The 24,995-nt window shown below is 32.0% G+C and overlaps 3 protein-coding genes across 4 annotated transcripts; 1 reads left to right on the top strand and 2 right to left on the bottom strand.

The window, feature by feature from the left end:
* Window positions 1-444: 444 nt before the first annotated feature.
* On the top strand, window positions 445-6,671 carry LOC123216048 (agamous-like MADS-box protein MADS3). Its single transcript, XM_044636402.1, has 8 exons — window positions 445-904; window positions 3,575-3,650; window positions 4,429-4,490; window positions 4,588-4,687; window positions 4,848-4,889; window positions 6,019-6,060; window positions 6,136-6,284; window positions 6,371-6,671. Exons 1-8 carry the CDS (start codon window positions 723-725, stop codon window positions 6,459-6,461), a joined length of 744 nt encoding a protein of 247 aa, XP_044492337.1. The 5' UTR covers window positions 445-722; the 3' UTR covers window positions 6,462-6,671.
* Window positions 6,672-7,097: 426 nt separating this feature from the next.
* On the bottom strand, window positions 7,098-10,647 carry LOC123216074 (MADS-box protein SOC1). Of its 2 annotated transcripts, XM_044636432.1 has the most exons (9): window positions 10,397-10,646; window positions 10,059-10,227; window positions 9,716-9,907; window positions 8,991-9,072; window positions 8,764-8,825; window positions 8,574-8,673; window positions 8,435-8,476; window positions 7,529-7,570; window positions 7,098-7,446 (listed from the first exon to the last, which is right to left on the bottom strand). In XM_044636432.1, the coding sequence occupies exons 3-9, from the start codon at window positions 9,895-9,897 to the stop codon at window positions 7,291-7,293; spliced, it is 666 nt and encodes a 221-aa protein (XP_044492367.1). In that variant the 5' UTR covers window positions 9,898-9,907; window positions 10,059-10,227; window positions 10,397-10,646; the 3' UTR covers window positions 7,098-7,290. The 2 variants fall into 2 exon arrangements, with proteins under 2 accessions (XP_044492367.1, XP_044492366.1); XM_044636431.1 differs by having other exon boundaries at window positions 10,059-10,647.
* Window positions 10,648-13,790: 3,143 nt separating this feature from the next.
* On the bottom strand, window positions 13,791-18,896 carry LOC123215240 (lysophospholipid acyltransferase LPEAT2-like). The gene is made up of 14 exons (XM_044635260.1): window positions 18,256-18,896; window positions 17,944-18,124; window positions 17,761-17,820; window positions 17,132-17,295; window positions 16,984-17,047; window positions 16,812-16,880; window positions 16,520-16,615; window positions 16,352-16,396; window positions 16,115-16,185; window positions 15,619-15,685; window positions 14,751-14,801; window positions 14,363-14,473; window positions 14,197-14,244; window positions 13,791-14,118 (listed from the first exon to the last, which is right to left on the bottom strand). Exons 1-14 carry the CDS (start codon window positions 18,762-18,764, stop codon window positions 13,951-13,953), a joined length of 1,704 nt encoding a protein of 567 aa, XP_044491195.1. The 5' UTR covers window positions 18,765-18,896; the 3' UTR covers window positions 13,791-13,950.
* Window positions 18,897-24,995: the final 6,099 nt, after the last annotated feature.

Below are 24,995 nucleotides of genomic sequence, written 5' to 3'. Positions count from 1 at the left end.
TGAAAAATAATTTAATTAATTAACTTCATAATTTGACAACAAAGAAAACATCCTAATATATGATTAAGATAAAAATATTTTTAGAAAGTACACATAGCAAATATTAAATATAAGATAGGTTAGTTTAATTAAATGCAATACTAATTTATACCGAATAATGTTATTAGAATATTTAAATAAAATAATATTTTAATAATATTTTATATATTGCTAATCAAATAGAATAATTATTTATGCATATCCAATTTTATTATATCTATTATTAATTTATACCCAATTTCAAGTAATATAATTTTGTAATAATCTTCTTTTTTTAATAAAAAATAATCCAAACTAAACACCTTCCAATCTTGTATCCCTATATTGGCTTAAGCTGTGGGTAAATAACATAGGGCTCAAAGGGAGAGATAGAACAGATAATTATTTCTAAAATTAAAATGGAAAAGAGAATAAGAGAAAAAGAAGAAATAACTTAGTTTCCATTTTACTGTAAAGTAAGGAAGATCTCAGTGTGCCTTCTCTGCTACAATATCTATTGATATGACCTATAAACTTCCACTTCTCACATACAAAGAATCACCAGTACCTCTCATTCTCAGCTCCATTTTCGTGTAACAACAATAGAATTTCCTGAAGAAGAATATTAAATATAGACATATAGCTATATACTTACAAAAGATAACAACTTCTGTAAGAAAAAAGAAATCTTTAAGTGCAAAAAAATGGGGAGAGGAAGAGTGGAGCTTAAGAGAATTGAGAACAAGATTAACAGGCAGGTGACTTTTTCTAAGAGAAGAAATGGGTTGCTGAAGAAAGCTTATGAGCTTTCTGTACTATGTGATGCTGAGGTTGCTGTTATCGTCTTCTCTAGCCGTGGCAAACTCTATGAGTTTGGTAGTGCTGGGTATATGTATCTCTATAATTTCTTCTCTCTTTTTCTCTTCACGGTACTGTTTTATTCTTCATATCGATTTTGATCTCTTCTCTATTTCTCGTTGTTCATGCGAAAGCATTTTCTTATCTTTGAAAATATGTATTCTGACATGGGCTTTTTCTTTAAGAACTTCTGATTTTATTTTCTGGTTGTTTCCCTACTATGATTTTCGGGGCTTTTGAGGGAGATTTCAGCTTGCTGATCCAACGACAGATTGACACGTTTCATCGTCCTTTGCAAACCCTTCTCTCTCTCTCTCTCTGTGCTGAATCTGAGACAGGGTTCGTGAGAAATATCCACAAGATTAAACTTAGCTTTTGTTCAAACTCCTCCATTAACCGACTAGGTTTTTGCCATTAAATTGTTTTCACCCCGCCTCACTGCAAGATCTAGGGTTTTGGATCTGTTTCTTTTTCTCTCTCTATGCAAAAAAATTATAATAAAGCTTCCATACTGTTGCTCAGTGCCAGATTATCAAGCACTTCACTGACAGTTCATGGACCGACTCTTGTCTTCGTCACTTTTAACCCTTTGATCTTCTGGTTCTTTCATTGTTCTCCTGTTCTTTTGTTTTTTCTTTCTGTTCTTTTCCTTCATTATTAAATAATATTTGTTTCTAAGTTAAATTGTAGCAAATCAAGCCAAGGAAAAATCTTATATCTTTCTGCCCTAAGGATTCTTTTTTTTTTTTTTTTTAAATTTTGGATTATAAATCTGCCTTCCTCTCTCAAAAAGACAAGTTTATATAGCTGGTGGATGTTGTTTTTCAGTTTTAGAAAATAAATCATATCAAAATTTTGATCTTTATTTCTTCTTTGATATCACTCTTTCTCTCACTCTAAAACTGGTAGCGACATAGAGAACTTCAAGGTTCATAACTGAATCTTTTCTCTCAGATCTCTTGGTTCCATCACTGGTTTGTTTTCTCTGTGCTTTATTTCAGATGTTCAATTTCATACATAGAAATGCTTGTATATATGTATGCCTACAACGGGAAAAAAAAAATTCTGATGCAAAGGAACTGTTACGTCTTGCTGTTGATATGCAATAGGTAAATCTGTAACGTAAAGGTTTCAACTTTTCGGGAAACAAAACTTCTGATATGTTTAGCATAAAATGGTGCTTCTTGTTTGACTCAGGAGACGATTTTGAGAAACCCCATTACTTTTCCTTCCCAAAACAATTCCAACAATCTTATGGTTTCACAGCCTCGCTGTTTCATTGAATGATTCTGTGTAGAACTTCATATAACATTTTTCTCTAGCCTAAAAGCTTTTTAGATAAATTCTTCTTTCTTGTATGCAAAACTAGCTTCAACTTTTGTAGCAAAAATTGAACTCTGCAGCATAGCACAAGCTAAGTGTATGGTTATATTTTCGGTGTCAAAGTAGAACTTGGGGCTTGAGTTTTAGCATCTTTAGCTATTTTGCAGGGATATAGCTTTGAATATTTTTGTTAGTAGCGGCTAATGAAGGATTACAGAAAATATCTAAATGGGTTTAAGTCTATGAAATTAACACATCTATGGTCTTATTTATGGCAGAATAGAATGGCCACATGTAGATAACTGAAAAGATTATGTGCTTAATAAATAACTGCTAATACTTTGTCTTTTCATGGCGTTTGGTTGAAAGATATCCTGCAATACAAAAAAGAATTTTTTTGTTTGTTTTTATTTTATTTTATTAATTAATATTATTCTTAATTACTAGTATTATTATCTATCTATGAGAAGGTACCGAGTAAAATCTATGTAATTCTATATATGAAGTTACTGTATATATATATATATATATATATATATATATAGAGAGAGAGAGAGAGAGAGAGAGAGAGAGAGTTTTTATACCATTAAAATAGGATGGATTAATTTATTTTACACTTTTTATATCATTCTAATTTGCGAGTTAAAATAGGTTTATTAAAGTTAGATTTGAGCCAAGTTGTCTCGAAATTCATATAATATTTAGTTTGAATAAGCTTGAGCTTAAAATGGAATAACCTTAACTCGAGTTCAAGTTAAACTAACTCGATTTTGTCAAATTTTCATTGAAAATAGTAGTACATTCATCTTCTCCAACTTCATCTTTAGCAAATCTATTTATTCTTCATTTTTGGCAACATTTATTCTTTCTCTTCAACAATTTGTCCAACAACTTATTATCAATTCGATCTAGTTTTAACTGCATTTTTTGGATTTGGATTAAGCTTAAGTTAGCCTTTATACAAACTTAACTCGATTTGAATTGACTTCTATTTGATAATGCAAAAATTCTCTTAAGTTGGTCATTAATTATTTTCTTATAAGAACATCAGATATTATCAAGTTTAAGTTTAAAATTGTTAATTATTAAACTTATTGAGGCAAGGTGGTGGATGGTAAGTATTATGAATAGTCTAATAAATAAAATTTCTTGAAAGACTTGGATTTGCTTGTCCATTTTTTTATTTCCTTTTGGATTCATTTTTCAGATGATGGGTAATTTCTTTGAAGCATGTATTGCTTGGTTTACTTAAGCAAGCTATTTGCCTAGACAATAGTTTTTAATTAGGCCATATATCTTTAATATTTTAATCATGCACAGTGCAGGCAATGGAACAGACATGGATAAACTGACGATTTGCACTTTGTGGTTACAGTATAAGCAAAACCCTCGAACGATACCAACGTTGCTGCTTCAATCCTCAGGACAACAGCTTCGAACGTGAAACACAGGTTTGTGTTTACTCAATTCTTCCTCTAACTTATAATGCACATTATTTCACTCTCTTTATAATTTGGTCCCATACATACTTGAGTCGATACATCAATCTAGGCACGAATTTAAGTCATGTCAAACCCAAATAAGAGTTAGTTTAAATTTGATTCAAATTTAAAATGATTAGTTTAAGATTGAGATTGATTCTTTTGAATCGTTGGAAAATAAGAAAAAGAATTATTGACTAGACAAACAACTTGGACCGAATTCACCTGACATCAAACTTTTTGATTGTCATGCATGCAGAATGAATCATATTTCATTTATTTGATATGAAGTTGAACAGCTGATACCATCGGACCAGTAAACATGATAATCTTTGTTTTTGATGATTCCCTTGATCTGAGCATTGAACCATATTTGGAAATCATGGAAAAAAAAAAATCTAATCTCAAAATTCATTAGTTGAAAAAAATTAAAAATTTTAACTGTTATTTGCTTCCGTAAATGTTATGTTAAAATACATATACACATATACATAAAGAACAATGCTACGTATACATATTTTTTATACACAATTTAAGTATATAGATGATGTATTATCATTTGATTGGGTGTTTATTTTTAATTCAAAATCATCAAATAATATGATGACACTTTATTTATGCACTTATATTATGCATTAAAAATACGTACGTATAATTTTATTAATACATAAGTTTATATACGTTGATTAGTTCAGAGCTTTTCACATCTACTTGTGTTTTTCTGATTACTACGTTGATTTTATGGCAGAGTTGGTACCAGGAGGTAACAAAGCTGAAATCAAAATACGAATCTCTCCAACGCACACAAAGGTTTTGTTCCGTTCACTAATTATATGCATATCTTTAAGATAAAAAATGCTATTATATATATATATATATACATGTAAGTGATGTATGAACCGCTTAGGAATTTGCTTGGAGAGGATCTTGGGCCACTAAGTGTGAAAGAACTGCAAAATCTTGAGAAACAGCTTGAAGGAGCTCTTGCATTGGCAAGGCAGAGGAAGGTACACGCCTGTGTCTGTATATGTATATCTATTTATATTGAAATTGAAAGCTAAAGGAAATGGCACACGGAATAAGGAGCTGAGATTGCGAATGAATCTTATAATAAAGTAGGGTAATTTTAATGTTTATATTATGCTTTCCTTTTGCTCCTAACTGCAGACTCAGATTATGGTCGAGCAAATGGAAGAACTTCGCAAAAAGGTACTCCTTATTTCTGTATATACAGTTCATCTTGGTGATTCAGGTTAAGTAATTTTGTTCAAATATTTATAACATGTACAAAGCCAGTATGTAGACTAGGGCTCATGTTGAAATTTGAGCTATACTCTTACGGACGGTTTGGTTGAATAGTATTAAAGATTATTCTGATAATCTATTTTTTATTATTTATATTATTTTATTTATAAATAATAAAATATTTCAGTAATATTATATTATCAATGATTATGTGACAAATAATATAAGAGATAATCTGATTATTATCTCTACCTTAGATATTAAAAAATTACTAAGGTAATTTTAATTTTATTATAACTATATCATTATTTATTAACTTTTTTTAAGGGTAAAAATAATTTCCTTATCAATTAATTTAACAAATAACATAAAAAATATTTTATAATAATTATATTCAAGAAAATTTAAGTAAAATAATATATTAGTAGTATTTTATTACCTCTCATCAAATGCAATAATTATTTATACTTACCAAATTTTATCAAACATAGTAATAATTTATATTTAATAATCTTCAAAATAATCTATCTTAAAGATAATATTTTAATTTTGTTAATAAAATATTCTCTAAAACCAAATGCTCCATTGAGAATCTTATCATTTTCTTCCCTAAGCCATTAAAAAGGTATATAAACAAAGCTGCTATTTAAGTGTTGATGAATGCTTGAAAGTGTTTATGGTTAAAATCTAAAGATAATTAACAAAATATAATTCAGTGTTATCTATAGGATATTCATTTAGTCTATAAAATTTGATGAATACACAGTCTATATTAAAAAAAAAAAAAAACCCATATTATTTGGAATTGTTGATTTCTTGAAATTTGTTTACATACCATACCATGATCAGTCTTGTCATGAAATCTCTCTAAATGACAGGATGTAATTTTGACTGCAACTGTTTTGTGTATTGTGTTTTATGAAAGGATATGATTTCCCTGGGCAGCAAAAGAGAATGTGTTTTATCTTTTTGAGGCCTTTTCTTTATTTTTTAAACTGTAATTTCTGAAATCATAACAAAAATCTCTGCATTTTTTCCTCTATTCTTTATCTTTTGATGTGATAATCGCAACCTTTCTGGCTAATGGTTTCAGGAACGTCAGCTTGGAGACATAAACAAGCAACTAAAGCTTAAGGTTGTTCTTTCAACTCTTTTCATTAATCTTGACAATTTTTAATCCTTCCCCTAACCATATTTTCTGTTTTTGCAGCTGGAAACAGAAGGACTAAATCTGAAAACCATTCAAGATTTATGGGGTTCTAGTGCAGCAGCAACTGCTGCTGGAAATACCAACTTCCCTCTTCATCCTTCTCATGAAAGCCCCATCAACTGTGAACCCGAACCCTTTTTACAGATTGGGTATACTCCTATCATGCATATTAATTTGTGCCATAATTGATTTATTTTCTTATAATAATGTTCTTAAATGTCTTGTACGAATGCAGGTACCACCACTATGTTCCTGCTGAAGGGTCTTCGGGGCCAAACACTAATATGGTTGGTGAGACCAACTTCATCCATGGATGGGTCCTTTGAACGCTCAAAGGAAAAGCCATTAGCAGCATGCCTTATATATATATATATATATATAGTCTTCTCTATTAATATTTATGTGGGATTTGTAATAACATGTTTAAATGCTTGTAAGGCGTGGAACCCCTGATGAGGATTAAGCAGACATGATGTTCCAACCATATATTTCACGCAGTATAATTAACCGTTTATTTGACTCCAATCTTTAAGTGACCCGCATGTTTTGAAAGTTAGGGGTCAAATTTGGACCCAAGATATTATATGGTTTTCTGACTTTAATGGGTTGGCTGTTCAAAGACTGTTATTATTGATTGTGATTACTGGGCCTAGAACAAAAATATCTTTCCTAGTTATAACACGACCCAATTTGACATTCACATACTAAAATTTTATCTCAATTCGACCACAATTAATTTTCTTTAATTCACATACTTGGATCAAATTATTTATAAGAACAGACACAATTCTTATTTCAAACTCAACTCATTTGATACAAACTAGATTAGAACATCTCATCTCAAATACAAGCCCTAATCTCAAGGCCACCCACAAAATTAGCTTTGCTTAAGGGAGCTATACAGGTTGTTCTTGTATTAAAATGAAGAAATTTGATTACTAACATTAATTTGAAAAACCACCTTAAGAAACCCGATGAAAACTATTATTTCATGCATTTAATGATACAAAACCACATAAATCACACTTTCTCAAAATAAAATATTAAATAGATGGTTCAAATGATAAGGCATACAGTTACTGTGACTATATGTACTGTTAATATTTATATATGAATCTTGATAAAAGCTGGCGGCAGTGTGTTGAATTGGGGGGCTCATAGGCGGGGTGGGAGACGCCTTGTTCTTCTTTCTGGCGGTGGACCGATGAACAATTCAGTCTCCACGTCTGATATCGGATGACTATCTTCTCCTGCATTTTCGATTTCTCCTGGCTCTTTTGATCCATCTGGTGTTTGCACTATCATACCACACTGCAAGTTTCGTACAAATTTACAACCTTCATCATGATTTTTTCACATCCCAAATTTCTAAATTAATATATTGAGATCTCACCTTCTCAGACAGCCTTAAATTTTCAGCTGCTAGGACTTTCTCCTGAAATATTAACCCAAAAAAAAAAGTATCAAGTTAACGAGTGCCGAGAGAAGCAAGTACTAGGCAACGAGACTTGGAACGTTTGGACAAATGAAGTAACAAAACATCCTCTTCTTCCACTCCAATAGGGTTAGACAAAGTAATAATCAATTCAAGTATAGTTGTAAAATCGAATATTATATTATGTATCAAAAACCTAATTTTTCTATCATATATCGTGTATTGTATGCTAAAATAATAATTCATCATCTTGAAAAATATAATAAATATTCTTAAAGTTCTACAAGTTCTCAAATCTACCACTATCATATAATTATTCCTTCAAAATTATCAAATCTTTCTGGTGAAATAACGAATATTCTCTTTTTTCTCTCTATAAAATCATTATAACTAAGGGTGGATTTAATCCAATGATCAAATCCATAGTTTAGCTTGAACAAGGTGATCTTGAGCTATAACTTGAATTCAAGATCGAGTTATTTATCCATCCGATGACAATGTTCATCTAATCAATGATATTGTTTACCGTATTTGTGGTCCTCATATGATATTGTGCACAAACTCAAATTAAACATTATAGATTTAATCTAAGCTCGCGTTTGACCTACGATCAGCTCAAATTGAATCCAACCCTAGTTATAACATTCTTTTGTTCTATTGTATTCACCTTCACTTCCTTGTGAAAACTGTCCTAATATGTTCACCAATTTACCATCTTTTTTCTTCTTTTGAAAGAATGAGAGTGAAAAAAAGAAATAATTTCAAGAATAATGCTAGCACTTTGTCTTCTAAATATCGCGCCGAAATCTGATGATAAGAGCAACCATGCATTAGTATCTTTTTCTTTCGAGTCTGGAATTTTACCTTTTCTTTAAGCTGCTCAATCTGTTCCTTGAAAACTTGAGTCTGAAACAACATTAGAAAAATATTAGCATGTTAAATTTTCATTTAATGAATTTTAATTCATGAAGGAGGATTTTATAGGATGGTTTATAAGATGAACCTTCCTTGCCCGTATGTTGCTGACACTCTTCTCCAACTGTTGTTCTACCTGTTGCAGTTCTTCAATAGAGCATGACCCGAGACCTTCTCCCAACAGTTTCCTTAGCCATTTCAAAACAAAGATTTCAAATCCTACTTCAATCTGACATAAATTTTACAAATATTAAATTTAGTTCAAACAAGATTTCCACCGTTTTGAAACTTCAAGTTGCTCTATCTTCTTCATCATGTTAGCTGCTTCATTCTTCATATGCTGCCATGGAAAATATGATTCAAGGGTTTAATAACTGTCTATTTCCAATACTTAGTGGAGCTTTCAAGAATCCACGAATGTCAATCTCAACCCGCGAAAAGCTACACCTAGAAAATGGCCCTTATAATAGTAAAGAAGATGAAGAGACACAAAAATAAGAATAACCTGCACGGTTTCTTCAGTTGGCTGCTTACTAGCTCTAGAATCTTTTGTATGCCTTAAATATCGTCCTATTGTCTCCTGCATGCTGAATTACAAAGTCCAAACACAACAAAATTTGCACATATATTTACTGTGTGTTACAATTATACTCAAACAATTAAGATCATAATATAATGAGCAATTACAGATGGTTGAATCATACTAACTTCGAACTTTACTTTTTCCCCTCTACCTTCCTTAATGGCAGATAAGATAGAGAGACAAAATCTGTTGGGAATAACATTCAAATCCACAAGGAAATATAAATGGGTTCTGCATACATAAGAGTAATATATTTCTGGTGAAAGTACATGAATGCTTTGTCTTTAGAAGACACACAGACGTACGGATACTTGGACCCTGGAGAATCCATGGCCACCATTCCTCTCTTTTTGTTGCTAATATCAAGATCTTTACAAAGAATATTATTTACAAGAAGAAACTCCATTATAGCGAGATCGATCACGATCTCCCTCTAGATCGAATTACACAAAAAACTTGACATCTGAATGAGAAATATAAAGATTGGAGAATCAAAAATATATTGGATTTAAATTTGTCTTGTGATGCTAAGATCATTGAACCCATATATTTAAGTAGTGTAAAACTGAAATTGAAATAAAGGATAAGAATTTATAGCAAGTAAATAGGGAAACATCAAGTACGATAAAAGGTTTGCATATATGTACCTGGAATTTGCAAATTCATAGAGCTTTCCTCTAGGAGAGAAGATGATAAGGGCAACCTCCGCATCGCAAAGAACTGAAAGTTCAAAGGCCTTCTTTAGCAGGCCATTTCGCCGCTTCGAGAAGGTAACTTGCCTGCTAGTAGCGTTCTCTATGCGTCTCATTTGAGTTTTCCCTCTCACCATTTCCACAAGTCTGCGTATAAACAAAGTGAATTCATCAACATATCTAAAAAGCTCGTGAGGAAGAAGACAAGAGTAGGGCAAAACCCAGAAAAGCTTTGCGGAGAAAATTAGAAATTTGAGAAGAAAACAAATTGCCATGAGTTTCAGATTCAACAACTTACCAAATAGGTGGACAAAGCCAAAAAGAAAGAGAACGAAATCAGAGAGCTGTGAGGAGATAGCTTGGACAGATATATAATTTGTTTCTGATTGATTCTTTTTCAATCCAAACACATCTGAACAAAGCAAAAAAGATGAGCAGAACTGCAGGAAATACTCACCAATTGGCCCCTGAAAAAAAAAAAAACCCAGAACCCCCAAGAAAAAGGAAGAAATTTAACAAATAAATATCAGGATTTCAAGCCAAAGAAATTACAAAGAAAAAAAACCCAACGAGGTTATTGATTCAAAGGTTTCTTCTTTTATCAAATTTTAAAAAAATAATTATTCAAGTCACCACCAAGGGAGCAGGCATTCCCCACTGAGTCAACCACCTTTCCTTATTCATCATCTATCCACAAACTCCACCTATTTAAAGAAAAATAAATAAAATAATATTAAAATTCCAAAACCCCATGCTTTTCTCCTTTTAGTAAAACCTAAAATACCAACCCAAAAGCGAAAATTTACATGAAAATAGAAAAAAAATAAATCAAGCGGAGAAGAATAAAGGGTGAAAGAGGATTGTCTTGTCTTGAAGAGAATGAGAGATGATGATGAATATAGTGTGAAATGAAGACTGATTAAAAAAGGGCCTTTTATAATTTATAGAAATAAATAATTAATATTTAAAAATAAATAAATTAATAAAAAGAAAAGTGGTTCGATAAAAAGGGGAACACGTCAACATCTTCCGTACAGGAACGTACTAAAATAGCCAATAAGAAATCGAAACGCATAAAGCACAGTGAGGAGGGCATTAAATTCGTTCCTCCCAGGTACGAGGATAATAACAGAAACATCCAAGAGTTTTATACATTGACGAAAGCACCCAAAAAATTTATCATCTTACTGTATTCTTTATCAAAATGAAAATTTTGAGTTTAAATCTCTTTATAATATTTCAAAATAAAATTCTTAACTTATCTAATTTAATAGTTATAATTGAGCTATAATAACAAATTTTAACTTTGAAAGTTTGAAAAAATCAAGATCATGTTATTATACTTTTCTTTCTAAAATATCTAAATTTGGGGGGTAAAAATAATTTTTTAAAATGTTAGATATATTAATAGATTTAAAATTTATTTTTATCATTTAATAATTTCAAAAATAATAGTTTTATTTCAAAAAACTAAATAATTCATTATATTTGAAGGTGAATAAAGTTCTGATTTTTTTAGAGCTTTAAATGATGAATTTTTAAATTAGTAGCGATATATCGATAATTTTATATTTATTTAAGTGTTAATAGTAATTTTGTAATTTTATTAAAAGGGTAAAAAAATTATTTTAAAAAAAACATAATTTACGAATTAGTTGATTAGATGGGAATTTGTTTTTTTATAACTTAAAAAATAAAAATTTATCATTTTATTACACTTTGGTGGGAAATAGTCATTTGACCTTAATATAACAATAAAATTATGAGTTAATTATACTAATTTTGATATTAATAATGATATGTTATTATATTATTTAATAATTTTAAATTATAAATAAAATAATATCTAATCACATAATGATACGTCATTATTGATATTCAAATTAATACCAATTATAAATGTGCATAACTTATTCTTTATATAAATATTAAGGTCTCATGTGGGGCACATGACTAAACTTTTGAAATTTTACCCATGGTAACATGTGTTTTCTCTTTTAAGTTAAATGGTCGCATTTATCCCATTACAAATTTCTCCTGCACTATCTTATGATTTCCACAAAGTAGTAGGTAGGATAATTTCAAACAGATTACGCCATGTTACGACGTTATAGTCATGAGAATTATGGTTGAAATTTGATTGTAAACAAGCAAAAAGTAGTTGCACCCAAAAAGATTAGTCCAAATTCAATTCAAGTTCAAAATTCGAGTTTGGGTTTGATCAAATGATGGACATTGACATTAGAGAAAACAATGAGTTGTTGAAAAAGAAAAAAAATAATCTTTAGATAATAATACAAAGAATAATAAAAAAAAAGAAAATTTTTGATAAAATATTATCGATAAACCCTAAAATTTTAGTTGAACTGTTAAACAGACACTTTAACTTGAATTTGACACATTAAAATTGACCTTCCACTCAAATGCATCCCTATAAACAGGTCAATGCAATTATTGATTACCATGACAGCACTTCATATGGATTTAAATTAAATGTTTTCAACATTAAAAGAAATTAAAATTTCATGGGCTAATAAATAAAATGCGTGTGTCATTGTGTGTTCGTTTGGGTCTGTCAGTTTATGTGGTCCTATTCTAAACGAAGGGGAGACGCTTTCATTGGACCCTGAAAACAATTGGTTTAATTGGGCCATGTCCCACATTCATATATAAGACTAGTGAATAATAGATCACATCATATAATTTAATATTGAAATAAAATTATTTATTATTTTTCGTATGTATTGATTGGGGCATATGCCATAACTTTTGATATCAATGATTTTTTTTTTTAGGGTGGGTTTGATTCAAACTAATTTAGTTTAAATCTATAACTTAGTTAACAAATTAATTTTAAGTTAAAGTTTCAATTTAATAGTTTAATTTGAGATAGATTTATTTGTCTATTTAACAATATTATTTATTTTTTTATAATATTATCTAAAATATTAATAACTTATTTATAATACTTTATATTAATTTGAATAAATTTAAATTTAAATTAAATATTATTGCTTTGATTTGAGTTTGAGTAACCTTCAGACTCAATTGAGCTCGGATAAAAGATTCTACAAAAGTAATGTCTAACCAGTATCTCCTCAACCAATTTGTACAAAGAGCTTCACTCTCAATAAGGTGTGAAGCCTGCTGCCGGAGAATGTGGTCGTACAGCGTTCACTTATAAAATGGTATACAAATGGGCAGGTGAAGTTGATTATTCATGCAACAATCGACAGCTCACCTGTGATAGAATGTACGTTGCTCAAGATTTAGGTGTTACGATTTGTTGAGCTTCTGCGACAAAGCAAAAGTTGCTATCGATTAAAACGCTTTGATAAAATATCAACTGCCCCTTTGTTTAATGTCAACCTGACCATACTCTTTCTCTACCATCTGCCTGCCAACAGTTTCTGTAGAGAACTCATGGCTGAAGATGGATGGATGTTTCTTCCCCTAATGTGTACGATATTCAATGACATGTTCTTAATGAACAACTCATTGAAGCAGGTGTCCTGAGAGCTAAGGATGTATGGATGGATGGATGGATTTAATCTGATCTCCATTCAAATCTGTGACACTCAACTTGAACTTATTCAAACAGATCATAATATCATCAAAAATTATTAATAAAATAAATAATATTACTGATATAATAAATAGCACCATTTATAAGTAAATGACATTGTCAAAAGGGTTTAAATTGACTTACCAAACTAAAACTTCAAATCAAATTTAACTTTCAAAGACCAAATCAATTTGAATTAAATCGACCCTTTAGTTCATAAGCCATGCATGCTTATTACGTTACGGGCCTTTTTTCGTTTTTTTTTCAGAGGCGAAGAGCTTTTGTAGTGGCCCTCTCCAAAAGCCACCCGCACCCCCTTTTTTTAACATCAACTTAGTCTCAGTCATTGAGTGTCACGTCAAGGTAATTAAAAGATAACATTTTACAGTTGCCAAGAACCGAGAGATACGTATTCCACAAAAAGATTAAAGATTATAGAGAACTAACAAGACTCTTGGCAAGTTGGGTAAAATAAATTATCAAATTATTGGGGAAATGCTCATATATAATAAGATTAGAAAGGGCCGCTTTACTTGCAACTAAAATTACTTTCCCTCACAGTTCCCCTACAACCACAACAAACCCAGCAATATAAAAAAATGGATACAAATACTACACACAACACTCAAACAATCTCTACCATCCTGTTGTCAGCTCCTGTCAAGTCTTTGTGCAACAAAGTAGAGGAAAATACAGCTATTAGAAGAGGGTTCCTTCGCAGGCAGGAAACAAATTCATCCTTGCTCACCTTACCATCACCATTGCTGTCAAATAAACTGAAAAGACCATGGATCTACATGCACCAAAGTTCACATAAGATGGCTTCCCAACAATAGTTCAGAAAAAATATGTCCAAAAGTGTTTCTTTTACCTCGTGATCGTTCAAATCTGGGATAGCAGGTCTAATGGTTAATCCCAACTGTTTTCAGAAATCGAACAGAAACCAAGAAAATGAAAGTGAGAATTCATCTGAGCATAATTTTCACAAAGGATAAGACCAAAGGTTGAGCAGAATTATTTTGGTAAGAGCAACGTACTTCATGCTCTGAAATGTAACCACTTCCTTCTGTATCACATTCAGCAAAGGCTAGTTCACAAGCTTTTCTGAATAATGGTAGTTTCATGACATGAGCTGATGCATATAGGAACTGTGACAGAAATAAAATAGTATGAAGTGGGACATATATGAAGAAAGAATTCGCAACAAAAGTGGCCTTTGGTTGAAATACAAAATAAATCAACACCAAAGATATGAACATGTGTAGGGACATATAAGTAGTGCTTGTGCATGGGAGATATCTATAGTATGATGGTTCTCAAACTTTGATGCATATCTTCATTCTCATGAAAAGATATAGTTTAGAAGTTGACAAAGTTTGGAGCAAATCCATAAACACAAAACAGAAGAAGGGTGGCAGCAGTTACCTGCTTAAATGTGATTGATCCATTCTTATCTACATCAATGAATCCAAATATCTGAAATCCATTGCAATAAGAGAAAGCGTTAAAAGATGATGCATAACAAATCACTGTTGTAAATGCAACTTTTTCTATTATATAGAAGTGTTAACCAATAGATTATTTATGCCACAAAATTATGAATCAACCCATATATATATATATATATAAATAAAAACAATATTATATGCACACACTTTTGGTACATAATTTGGGTAATTGGGTATTACTTTATTTTTAATTTAAAATCATTCAATCATATGATGATACATCGTCTATCCATCCAAAAGTGTATACGCATAGTTTTATTGAATATATATATATATATATATATATATATACACTTTTTGGTCCATTAGGTTTAATGTTAAGCAGATTGGTTCTATGCTAGAATCTGACACCTGTACAAAAAATATGGGATTGAACTCTCAGGTATTATGCATCAACTTCAGTATGTGTATCCACATTTATAATTGCAAAGCATATAAAATTCAACTAAAAGTTTAGGCCACAGGATGTGAAAAAGAACAGTGGATAGAAACATTAATTCCAGAAAACATGATTCTACTACTTTGAATATAGATATCAACAGAACGGTAGCAAATTCTGTTCAAAATCTCCAGCATAAATACAGAGAACAGTTCACACCTCCCAGAACAACATTTCATATCCTGATGCAACTTATTATACATATGAAGGATATGCCAACTTATTATAACTGTACTCATAATCGCATGTATAACTCACGTTGGACATTTTTCACTCTAGAGTACTAAAAAAGCAAGAACACACATTTTAGCAACCATAGAAGAGACTATAATTGCATGCCACATACCTTGTGAGAAAGTTTACAAGACTTGAGTCGCAGAACTCTCAAGAAGTCTAGAAGTCCAACATGACCACTGAAGAAAGAATTAAACAGTGAGATACATGAGTCTGTATTTGCAAAAATGGGCATGAAACATGCTTCATTATCTTGGACAGCAACTTTAAAAAACATCAAATGACAGAAAAAGGCTAAAGATAACTATAAAAAGCTTAATGGGCTTCCATCGAAAGGTAGCACATATTTCCATCAGAAGTTAGATTGAGTGTGGAATAGAAGCAGAGTTGCTTGTAATACCCAATGAATACAACACAAACGGAAACTGTGAAAAACTTGCCCTTATCATTACTTAGTACAGCCAAATTACTTAATACAGGTTCATCCTTATCAGCCAAAAGAAGAGATTATTCACAACCGAAAACTATAGATGTCATTGCCATTTCACTCAAAAGCAAAAAGAGCACCAGATTTCCTCATCACAATAAAATAAAAAATTCAATACTACCTGCTGTCTGGATTCATAGACAGAAACTTATCCAGAAGGTCCACAGCTTCCAAGCTGCTTATATGAAATAACTGAAAAACAAGATATCTGGATCATGTTTCTGTTAAAACGAAATTATGAGAGTCAAACTCACTGCATATTTGATCAACATATAAATTTATTTCAAGGCCTTTTTTTTCCCTTCTAAATCTGTAAAGAAAACGTTTCAAAATAATGCATTTAAGGGTAAGGACTTACTGATTCAACCCTAGCCATTTCAACCATATAAATTGAGGAATTCCTCTGCAAATATTATGATTAAGAAATATCAGTAGAAAACTAATAACATTGCCAGATAGCTCTGAAAACAAAGCAAACTCTATATTTGACAGAACTACAGAAGTATATGTCTAGAAGGATGCATACATGTGTTGATTGAGATGCTTTGTCGAGAAGCATTAAGTCTCCAAATGAATGAGATGTTTGTACAACATTGAGAGCAGATGTCATAGCATGGCTGGTCTGTTGACATCCAAATTTGAAGAAATTTATTAATCAACAATACAAATCAAAACAGGACACAAGTAGTTTGCAATGGAAAACACATGATGTAGGAAGAAACTATTAACCTCAACTTCCTAATATAAATGAAATCAACAAAGAGATAAAACGTACACATTTTTATCCAGATACAAATCTATTACAAGCAAATACTCACCCTCTCAGCAAAATGAAAGGCATTTTCTTTAATGTTTTCATTTGGATGAACAACAGGAAGGTATTCAATCTGTTCAAATTAAGATAAATGTAAAGGAATAGAACCATACATAAATTTATAAAGTAGACAGTAACCATAAATTCAAATTAAATAAGCAGGCAAAAGCATATACCTCCATGAAATTGTGAAACTGCGTGAACATTCTAAACATGAGCTTTGCCAAGGATATATCCCCCCTGAGAAAAATGGCATAGCAAATAAACAAGGTGGTAAGGTAGATACTAAAGAAACTTCCACCAGAAAATGAAACAGGATCATACCAAGACTGGTCAAAGTGTACATGGGGATAGCGAACAATAACTGGTTGAATAGGAAAACAAGGGATAAATGCACCAAGTTGAAATGAAATTAAAGCCTTCCCATTTGTTGTGGTCCCCTCAGGAAATAAAAGCACATGAGGAAATCTATTGCATGAAGCCTTTCTCTGTATTCAGATCCTTGAAAGCACATTTCTGTATCAAATAGCTTATAAATTGACAATAATTATTCCAATTTAGTTTCATGAAGTTAACTATATATATATATATATATATATATATAGCTCTTTGTGGATACCTAATTGTATGTGATTACACTCATTTTTTCAATAAGTCTTAATAAAGTTAATGCACAAAAATCAATACCATTAGACAAGGTAAAACTTCATCAAATTGATTTTTTGGCTCAACAATGAGCAACCGTTGACATAGAATAATGACTACAAAATATAGACTCAGCAACCTTAAATAAAATTAGTGCACACATATGATTATAGAGAGTTCACAAACTGGTATTTATAGTTTAGAACAAGGGAGACGGGACAAAAGCTCGTCAATAAATGAATAGAAAAGAAAAAAATGTCAATCAAAGCAATAAAAGATGTCAACACAATACTAAAGAAACTTTTTACCTTTATTTCATTAACAGCATTCTTCCTTGATGATTGAGAGAACCTATTTACATATATAACCTGAGAAAGTGAACTTAAAATTAAGGCTGAGCCGCCCAGGTTGAAAGGGAGGGAGAGGAAGCGTTCAAAACTAAAAAGAGTTAATACAACTAAATCTATCATAAGTAAAACTCTTAAATTTACCTGCATTGCTCTGATAATAGTTCCAACAAAGGGCATGGAGTCATGTGACTCTGAGGCGACAATGGTAGGGCAAAATTCATAAAAATAGAAGATTGGTTCAATATATGATACATGATTAGATACAACAATAGGAGCAATCTCCCTTGAAGCAGGCTTTCCTTTGCGTCTTATCCATTGATAACTGCAAGCATTAAAACACAAATTAACAAAAACCCAAATCCATTCCCATTCCGAGGAAGAAGGCTCTATAGAAACCAAAAACCTAATATAATATTTTGAGATTATAAAATCAAAAATTAAAAACCAGCATACCCAAAAGAGAAGAGAATAAATCGGGCACAAAACCTAGTGACCCACATGACACGAGACCTCCACAAGGGCATAGGGTTTTGCTTGTCTTTCCAACCCTCCAACGCCAACTTCGTAGCTAAATAACCCACCAACAAAGACAACCCAAACAACACAAGTCTAAGCAAAACAATTGGCAAACACAAGACAATCTTTAAAACCTCATAAACGCCATCAATCTCCGGCGTGTCGTTTCGAAACGGATTCAAAGTGGACGGATCCGATACAGAAAACCCGTCAGAGCCAATAAACTCAAAAGGGTTGACAGAATTATTATCTGATTGATAGTTAGAAAAAAGGTTGCTGTCGTTGTGGTTGTGGTTGTGGTTGTGATTGTGATTGTGCTTGATGGTGAAGGGTTGAAGTTTTTCCGATGGTTCGGTAACCGAATCATCATCGACGGCGATAACAACTTGGGCATGATCTGCACGTGGAGATTGGAGGAGAGGTGAAGATAAATCATTGTCCGCCATTACTGAGTTGTGGTGGGAAAGGAAAGGAGGAAAGTTGAGGGTTGTTCAAACTTTGAAGCTGTAACGACAGAATTATTATTCCTATTTGTTTCGGGTCTGAAATGTGGCTGCGACGGGGGTAATTATTTTTTACTTTCCGATTTATATGCATAAATATTTATATTCTTGTCACGTGCTATACACGTGGGCGTATTACCATATTTAACTCTCATGTAAATATACGAAGGGCAAATGTGTATTTTCCGTTCAAATTTTAATACAACGATAAATATATATTTATAAAGTTTTAAAATTTTAAATATTCATTTATAAGTTAACTTTTATTAAGGATAAAAATAAATTTATTATTTTATTACTAAACCTTAGAATTATAAAAATTTATTTTATTTCTTTCTTTAATTTAGAAAATTAAAAATTTTTCTTATGAGTAAACTTTGAAAAACTATATTTTCCTCTTATATTTTTTCTTCTTTCTCTAGCAACTAGATGTTGTTCCTAGTGTCAGTCAGCTAGCCTTCTCACCATGTTCTTCTCCTGTTGTTGACTTTTGCATTAAACTAATTTCGTCAAACGAAGACAAATTATCTTTATCCAGTCAATGAATTTTTTTATATTGATCTGTTTAGATTTAGATTGTTCTTCAACCATGAAATCAATAAAGATTATGGGAAGGAACATGTTTTTGTTTAGAACGTTGAAGGGAGCAATGACAAATAAAAGGTTAGTCAAAGAACACCACCAAAGAAAGAATGAAAGAAAATATAATTTTTTTAACTTTTGAATGAAAGTGAATTGTTAGTTTTTTAAATTTTATATATTAAATAATGATTTTATTTTTTTAATTAATAGTAAATTTTTACCAAAATAATTTAACAGAGATCCACAAACATATATTTGATTTTACATTAAAATTGATAAAAATAATTTTTTACCCTTTTATTCATTTTCTTTCCACATTCGATAAAATACTGTTTATATATAAATAGATTTTCATGTTTAATATTCTTCTTGCCCAAATCAAAGAAAGATATATGCAGGAGTCGGAGTCGGTAACAAGGATATATTTTTGTGGAAGGAGATTTATTTGAGTCAAACAAATGACAAAAAAACTTGGGGAAATTTTAAAAACTAGGCAAAATTAAAGGGGTCTAAGCGAAATTGTCCAAAAAATTCAGGTTTAAGCAAAAATGCCCATGTTTTGTGAAATGACGAAACTGCCCCCATATATAAACACAGCAAATTTTCACTGTGCAATTCAAAGAAAATTCGAATTTTTTCCACATCCCACGGCCATCCCACGGCGAACGTCATTTCCGCCAATTTTCTTGCTTTCCGGTAACCGAAAATGGAAATTAATGTTATCACATCTCCCGTAATCTTGTTTGGATCAAGTTATAACTCATATTATTGCGATTTGATTGAGAATTTTGGGTTTGAAATTTTAGGGTTTACGGTTTGAATAATGCTTAAAATGTTTCAATTTTTGGTTGTTTTTGTTGAATTGATTGAGGGTTTTTATATTATACAATATGTAGATTTGATTTATGTGAAAATCGGAGGTCGAAACGACCAAAAATTGGCCGAAATTGGCTGCCGAATGGAACGGCAGCTGCCGTGGGAACGGAATTTCCCACGGCAGGACGAATTCTCCCACGGCAGTTGAATGAACAATGGGTTGTGGGGGTGTAAACTGGCTTTTTTAAAACATTGGGGTGTCGGGGAAATCATTATCCCACGTCGGGTTTTTTTGTAATTTCGCAGGTTGTCGTGGGAAAAGCAAAATTACGAACCTGCCCCCCTTTATATACAAAGCAAAATTTCCCACGGCAGCTCTGATTTTACTGTGCATTCCACGAAAAATCGCAAAAATTTTCCTCCTCCCACGTCAATCCCACGGCAACGTCATTTCCGTCGATTTTGGAGCTTCCCGGCAACCGAAAATGGCAAAGAAGGTTAGTATATCTCCCGTAATCTTGTTTGGATCAATTTATTGCTGATATAATTGAGATTTGATTGAGAATTTTGGGTTTGAAATTCTAGGGTTTACGCTTTGAATATTGCTTGAAATGTTTGGATTTTTGGTTGTTTTTGTTGAATTGATTGAGGGGTTTTATGTTATAGAATGTGTGGATTTGATTTATGCAAAAATCGGAGGTCAAAACGACCAAAAATTGGCCGAAATTGGCTGAAATGTTGATCGGCAGTCTGCCGTGGGAACGGAATTTCCCACGGCAGAACGTGATTTCCCACGGCAGCGCCTGTTTCCTATTAGTTGGGGGGTAAATTGGGTTTTTTAAAATCTTGGAGAGCTGGATGAGATTCATTACAAGAAATGGGGTTTTATGGAAATTTTGGATGTAACATTGGACCTTTTAATTAAAGAATTTTCATTTGGGGTTAAATTGAGATTTTTCTCATCCACGGTTTCTGATCGGGTAGTTTTCGAATTTTATATCCGTTTTTTCTGTTTTAGGTTTTTCTATATGTATTTTTCAAATTTCAAATTCGAGTTTTCAAATTTTGCTGTTTTTTGACACAACTTATGATGTAACGACGTCATTTCAGTTTCGTTTTTCTGAATTCGAATTTCAGTTCCGTTTTTTTGGATTTCACCATTTTAGGTTATATCGATTCGTATTTTCACGATTTCCGAATGAATTTCTGAGTATTGTCACTTTAAGGTATTTTAACGTATGGAATTCGAATTGCAACTCCGTTTTTTCGAATTTCACCAATTCGAAATATATCGAGTCGTATTTTCATGAGCTCCGAACGATTTTTCACTTATCGTCACTTTAAGGAATTTCAACGTTTAGAATTCGAATTTCAGTTCCGTTTTTTCGATATTCACCATTTTATGATATATCGATTCGTATTTTCACGATTTTCGAATGATTTTTCGAGTATCGTCACTTTAAAGTATTTCAACGTATAGAATTCGAATTTCAGTTCCGTTTTTTCAGATTTCACCATTTTAGGTTATATCGATTCGTATTTTCACGATTTCTGAATAATTTTCTGAGTATCGTCACTTTAAGGTATTTCAACGTATCGAATTCGAATTGCAATTCCATTTTTTCGAATTTCACAATTTCAGGATATATCGAATCGTCTTTTCATGATCTCCGAACGATTTTTCAATTATCGTCACTTTAAGGTATTTTAACGTTTAGAATTCGAATTTCAGTTTCGTTTTTTCGAAATTCACCATTTTAGGATATATCGATTCGTATTTTCACGATTTCCGAATGAATTTCTGAGTATTGTCACTTTAAGGTATTTTAACGTATGGAATTCGAATTGCAACTCCGTTTTTTTGAATTTCACCAATTCGAAATATATCGAGTCGTATTTTCATGATCTCCAAACGATTTTTCACTTATCGTCACTTTAAGGAATTTCAACGTTTAGAATTCGAATTTCAGTTCCGTTTTTTCGATATTCACCATTTTAGGATATATCGATTCTTATTTTCACGATTTTCGAATGATTTTTTGAGTATCGCCACTTTAAAGTATTTCAACGTATAGAATTCGAATTTCAGTTCCGTTTTTTCAGATTTCACCATTTTAGGTTATATCGATTCGTATTTTCACGATTTTTGAATAATTTTCTGAGTATCGTCACTTTAAGGTATTTCAACGTATCGAATTCGAATTGCAATTCCATTTTTTCGAATTTCACAATTTCAGGATATATCGAATCGTCTTTTCATGATCTCCGAACGATTTTTCAATTATCGTCACTTTAAGGTATTTTAACGTTTAGAATTCGAATTTCAGTTTCGTTTTTTCGAAATTCACCATTTTAGGATATATCGATTCGTATTTTCACGATTTCCGAATGATTTTCTGAGTATCGTCACTTTAAGGTATTTTAACGTATGGAATTCGAATTGCAACTCCGTTTTTTCGAATTTCACCAATTCGAAATATATCGAGTCGTATTTTCATGATCTCCGAACGATTTTTCACTTATCGTCACTTTAAGGAATTTCAACGTTTAGAATTCGAATTTCAGTTCCGTTTTTTCGATATTCACCATTTTAGGATATATCGATTCTTATTTTCACGATTTTCGAATGATTTTTTGAGTATCGTCACTTTAAAGTATTTCAACGTATAGAATTCGAATTTAAGTTCCGTTTTTTCAGATTTCACCATTTTAGGTTATATCGATTCGTATTTTCACGATCTCTGAACGAATTTTTTATTATCGTCACTTTAAGGTACTTCAACGTATAGAATTTGAATTTCACATCCGTTTTTCAAATTTGACCATTTTAGGATATATCGATTCGTATTTTCAAAACTTTCAAACAATTTTCTGATTATCGTCACTTCAAGGTATTTCAACCTATAAAGTATGAATTTCAGTTTCGTTTTTTCTATTTTCCGTCATTTAAGGATAACTTTTTCGATTGTTAACATTCCACAGAAGTTGAACGTATAGAACTCGAATTTCTGTTCTTATTTGTTAAGTTTTGTCGTTTCCTTTTTAATTATTTGATATTTCTCATCTTTATATGTTTTTTTCACTAATACATTTGTTTACAAATTTATTTTTGTGAATATCTAAAAAATTTTACGTGATTGTTACAGGATATTTCTCGCAAAAGAAGACGGATTGAGAGCGAGTTGCGCATTCCCGATGAGTCCAGACACTTTCGGGCAGATGCGATATCTCGTGCACAGCGTACGGCATTATCCTGGATTTCTTCTACATTGACCCCTCAGCAGCTGCGACTATTTGAGAGGACGTGTTTCGGGTCCTTCCTTCGTTTACCCGAAACCAAATTCTGCGGGATATTGGTTCATGCATTTTTACTCCGACAGTTACATCCACCCTTTGCCAGAGACGAGTTTTGGTTTAGGGTTAGCGGGGTTGATGTGAGGTTTAGTCCATTCGAGTTTGCGTTGGTGACAGGGCTTTCGTCTACCTCTATGCGTCGACGATTAGCGACGCAGTTGTACTTTCATTGTATCGAGTAGCTCACGGATGTATATTTATCGTTATTCCTATGTGTAGATGTATATATTTACTGTATGTTTATATGTATATGATATACTTTATTTGTGATTATATATGGATGTGTATCGTATTTGAGTTCATTTTTTACTTGATCTTGTCATGGAAAAACAATAAAAACGTATAATTACTCAAATATTTACACAATTGAAACAATTAGAGAAAATAAAGTAATACTGAAATAAAGTAACACTAAATTTATTACATCAAATGACAATACAATTACACATTTGAAACATAATAAAAATACATCGGTTACATAAACCTGAAGTACAACAATGAAGAATCATATAAAAAATAAAATTTAGTAGCAGCATGTCAAGATCTCGTTCCTTTGCCTTTTGTTTGTGAACGCTGGGGGGCAGAGCTCGGGACCGGTGCTGGGGATTTACATTGGGTTCGTGTATGCCCCGGTTCATGGCAACGACTACAAATCCTCTGTGTAACAATTTCTCCTTGTGATGGACGTCGATTTCTATTGGCTGGACGACCTGGACGACGACTATCGAGGACGGGGGGCAAATAAATGCCCCAGATATCGACCTTTAAGGAAAGCAGCGTCAATGCAAATAACGGGGCGAAGATATTGACTAAACGCACGAACGGAACATCCTAACGCCATGAAAAAATTTGTAAATCGATGTTCATCGTCTGTTTCAATAGCAGTAATGGTGCCCGGATTAGTACGTTGTAAATTGTAGCAATAATCTGGTAACAGCATAAAAGATTCCTCCGGTGAACCCCTCAATGAATTGATAGCCCAATTTCTTGCCCGCCAAGCCTGTGAGTAGGAAATATCAATTTTATATCGGTCGGCGATGTCTACAATTATTTCTTTAGGTCGATAAATTCGATCAATCATCACAAACTTTGATCTCATTAATTGACCTAAAGCTCGGGCCCCAGCTTGTCTGTGATGTGGCATGATTTGATCAACTAAACATGTGTGGGTAGGATTCATAGAGTTGATCCCCCACACATCACCGACAGTGGACTTGGTTGCATGTATATACCACTTACAATTTTCAGCCTTGCATTTAATTTCCCACCTTTTCTTGTCAGACTTTTTGACACCAAATTGAAATCCTTTGAGTAAGGCGAAAGTACTGGGACATCTCAAGAAGACCTTGCACATCTTCATCATTTTGGATCTGGATGGGACAGTTGAGCTCAATTTTTCTTGGCTTCATTGATACTTGAATG

Source organism: Mangifera indica, chromosome 5 (genome assembly GCF_011075055.1).
Source record: "Mangifera indica cultivar Alphonso chromosome 5, CATAS_Mindica_2.1, whole genome shotgun sequence".
Classification (NCBI taxonomy): Eukaryota; Viridiplantae; Streptophyta; class Magnoliopsida; order Sapindales; family Anacardiaceae; genus Mangifera; species Mangifera indica.
The sequence above is the reverse complement of the archived record's forward strand: the minus strand, read 5'-3'. Positions and strand labels throughout refer to the sequence as shown.